This window comes from Etheostoma spectabile, chromosome 18 (genome assembly GCF_008692095.1).
Source record: "Etheostoma spectabile isolate EspeVRDwgs_2016 chromosome 18, UIUC_Espe_1.0, whole genome shotgun sequence".
NCBI lineage: Eukaryota > Metazoa > Chordata > Actinopteri > Perciformes > Percidae > Etheostoma > Etheostoma spectabile.
In genome coordinates, this window is record NC_045750.1 from 15297534 (window position 1) to 15301696 (window position 4163).

At 42.1% G+C, this 4163-nt stretch overlaps 1 protein-coding gene across 1 annotated transcript in view; it reads left to right on the forward strand.

Moving 5' to 3' along the window:
* Positions 1-3844: 3844 nt before the first annotated feature.
* Positions 3845-4163, forward strand: part of hddc2 (HD domain containing 2) — a 3035-nt gene continuing 2716 nt past the window's right edge. The window contains exon 1 of the mRNA XM_032543892.1: positions 3845-3990. Coding sequence (XP_032399783.1) covers positions 3916-3990 — 75 coding nt within the window. The 5' untranslated portion in view covers positions 3845-3915. The remainder of the gene's footprint in view (positions 3991-4163) is intronic.

Sequence of the window (4163 nt, forward strand, 5' to 3'; positions counted from 1 at the left end):
TTTACGTCTTCCAATCTCCCGCTTCTCATACTTCCGGTAAAGCTTCTTCTTCGTGCCATTTCTTTTTGCAATTACTGCCATCTACAGTTTCTAACAAGTAACACATTTTTAAATGTCGTGTTCAATGCGTCAAGGTTCAAAGCAAGGACATTTATTTGATGCAACCATTAAAACGCCTGAAAGAAATAAATAAAAAAAGAGCAGTAAGCAGGCAGAGGTTCTTTTATTTAACAACCTCTTGCTCGCTACACGTAGCAAGCAGTGACTGGAACTGTACAGTCTACGGTAATGTCCTTTCACTTCGGCTGGCTGTTTATGCTTCCATCTAGCGGCTGCGTTGGGTAACTACATCAGCAAAAGACCTGTCTCAAATCGCGCACTTCTGTACTTAATAACTCACTTTTTGAGTACATAGTGCGCTCACATTGTCGCAGTGTGGTCAGATCATTGGCTGTATATTCACAGTCTTAGATGCAGTTCATAGAGTACCCGGATGGTGTGTGTTGGACTCAACGGTCAAAAAGTTGAGTGAAGGAGCGGAACTAACGAAAGTAGAAACATTTTCGTAAATGCGGCTGTGGAAGCGACAGCAAGACCCGCAACTGAGCAATATAAATGTAGTTAAATTAAACAAGAGTCTTTTTGCTATACTTTTAACATAAGCCACCTGTATATGTACTGTATATTTGTTTGTTTTTTACCGCAAATTATAACGTTTATTTGTACAGTAATTTGACGTGCTAGCAAGCTAACCTTAGCTAGCTAACAGCGGCACAGTTTAGCTCACCATACATGGCAAACAAGTAATAAGCTAACGTTACATGTGTTACATATGCTGTTGTTTATTGTGTTAAACTATTGTCCCAGTGTAGAAGATTTCAGCATTAGATGTATGATCTTGTGAATATACAAGCTGCGAGCATTAACAGTAATGTTACAGTTAATGTATGTAATGTTATAACGTATTAACGGTGTTGTTTTCCATTCTGATCTGATTAATATAATCATTAGGGACAGATGAGGACACGAGGTCCCTCATACAGTGGAGGATGTTGAACGCCTCCAGCTTTATGGGCAAGTGCAATGCTGCCCTGAATAGATACGAGTAAGTAAGTGTATATCATATCTTGTTATTGTTATATATATTTACTGTGGATCTATATTTTACATTGCTATCTACATAAAAATTGTATTTTCATTAGGGTGTACATTGAAAGTCGAGGGCTGCAGGATAGGGTTACCTCCGTTTTTTTACAATAAAAATGGGAAACTGCAGCAGAAATACAAGGTAGGTTAAATGTGAGAATCATGTGAGTTAATCAGCTCCAAGGCTGTGAACATTTCATTTTAGTTGACAAAATGTAGTAAACGTTTGATCTTAAATTGGAGTGTTTTCTGTTGTCTGTAGGATCCGAAGTGCCCCAGAACTGGTGTCAGCACTGAGGGGGGTGAGGCAACCGCTGCATCCTGGAAATGGTATCCTTTGATGGATGAAGCAATTGGGGGCAGGCCATCACTGACGCTGCCTGTCCTCATTGCCTCATTGTGCCCGGACATGGCGGTTGTAGAACCCCCCTCAGTGGTGACCCCAAAAAGGGACCTAGCCACGGCTTCCGTGGCATCCACTCTATAACGGAGGCATGTGGATGTGGAGGCCCTGAAAGAGCTCCAAGAAAGGGAGCAGTTGTTTGAGCAGGAGATGATGAAGATGGAGGAGAAGGCAAGAGAGAGCGAGGAAGCCCGAGAGAGAGAGAGGAGAGGCGGCATCGTGAGGCTGTGGAGAGAGATGAACAACATTTTGAGATGAGGGAGAGGGGTGAGAGGAGAGACAGGGAGGTAGGCATGAGGGAGGAGCGTTACCTGTCTGTGATGGAAAAACTGTTGAATAAATAAAAGAACTATCTGATCTGTCTGTTATTACTCTAAATATGTAGGCAGCTGAATAGTATTGATGTCAGCCATGGTACACAATATACTTCCACATTGCCCACATGGCAGGGAAAGTCATGTTTTCTAGCACATGGGTAAATGCTAAGCATGAGACTTGCTCATATATACAGTAAGAAAATCCTTTTGACTATCACTACACTTATCCTAAATTATGAAAACACATGCATTTGGTTGCTTAAATGTTTTTAAACATTATATTACAAAAGAACAGCAGAACAAGAACAGCTGAACAACAATACATTTATAATAATCTCATGGCATATTTGTGGTCTGGTACAATGCACATCATTGCCATCCTGTGCCTGTGCTCTGCTCGGCAGACAGCGCAGGGAGGAGGGTACCTTTGCTGGTAGGCTCGGGGGCTGTGTTTTCAAAACCCTCAAATCATGACCTGGGGAAGCCAATGAACACATCAATAAACTTTGCTGTGTGGTCACACAGCCTGAAATTGAACAGAATATAAAGTCACATGGACGTGGCAGCCGTCCATGCTGCAAACAACCCAGTGGAAGGCTGCTGACCCGGCCAACCGTGCAAAGCCTGCGCTAACATGAGGCAGGTCCTCCTCTGCTGGAAGGCAAACGACCTGGGGGAGGAGAGGGAGAACTTTCCTGCTGGTCCTTTGAACAGCATGGTGCACGGTGGCCCGGGGCATGGCAAAGGCCGTGGCTACAACGCGGTAGGAGGTACCACTGGCTAGCCAAAAGAAGAAGACGAGGGCCTCAACGACGGGCCCCTAGCCATGGTCACACGCCGTGCCGAGGACGGCCATCAGGCTGCTGCTGGAGAGTCTGAAGTCCACCTTCGTGTCACTTTCCCCATCAAAATACAGTGCGAGCAATGGCACCATGTTGTTCAGCTGGCAGTACTGCCTGGGGGGTGGAGCCTGTAGAAATGATAACAAGGGACCGTCTTTTAAAATAAAATGGTACTGAATGTATTTAATGTTATGCGTTATCTTTAGCGTTGCACTTTGCAGGACTGTAGCAAGCATACATGAAATGAAAAATGAATAGAACAATAAGATCTATTTAAATGTCTGTTGGGTTGCCTCTGCTTTGACTCTTGTATTGTCACTGTAATTAATACATTAATCATTAAGCCATTTATAAAGCAAAACTAACCAAAATTCACTAGTTACAGTTTCTGAAAGGTGAAATCCACACTAGGGAAATTCCTGTGCTACAGCAGCTCAAAACAAATGCATTAAGTAAAACAAACAGAAAAAAGGGAATTAGTTATAATAATAGTAATAAATCAATAATTTACACAAACACCAGTATATAAACATATAATATGACTATTCTTTATGTTAACATATATGTCAGTTGGACACAATTTGAATTGCTCCACTTTTGCTGAAAGAACACATAATGGCTATATTTTGGTATTTAAAAAAATTATTTAAGAGTAAAAGTACGAATATTAACATACCGGTATGTTTTCCGCTAAAAGGAGTCAGACGATACGACGGCGTCGTCGCAATCCTCGTAAAAAGGGGCAAATACAGGCAACAAGAAACGAACAAAGCAGAAAATCATACAAAATTTATTTTTCGCGGCAACAATTAGTGGCGGGAATGCTCTGTCTGGGTGCAATCACGTTAACAGAAGAAGAGGGAGGAATGAGCCGTTGTGATCGTCATTTCCGGTAAGCACATCAAGGAAGCGCGCGATTTGAGGACACTTTAAAAAAAAAAAAAAATTATTATTCATGACAACACTATTTTTTATATAATGGGTACGATTTTTCCAGATGAAGTCAAAAAGCATTTTTCCAATATCTTTACAAATGTTACTGTCCAAGTGTAAAGAGAGAGCTGCTTATGTGAGCCTTGGGACAGACACTCCTCTACGCACTGTGCAAGTAAGTACGTAGTGTACAAAGTGCACTTCTGTTAGTGCACTAAACGGAAGTGCGCGGCTTTAAACAACCTTCTTTCTGTATCCGGGTCAGCGGACAGTAATGGCGGCCACCATTGAGACAGCAGTCGGCATGAGAAATATGCTGCAATTCATGAAACTTATCGGACAGCTCAAAGTAAGACTTCTCCCGAAAGTACGGTTTTTTTCTGCTGATTTGATCCCAGGTCAAAAAAAGAACGACACATTATCTGAAGTGTATTAAGGCTCAATCTGTAGCTGGTGCTGCTGGTGTTGATACAGTGAGGCTGTCTTTTCACACACACACACACACACACACACACACACACA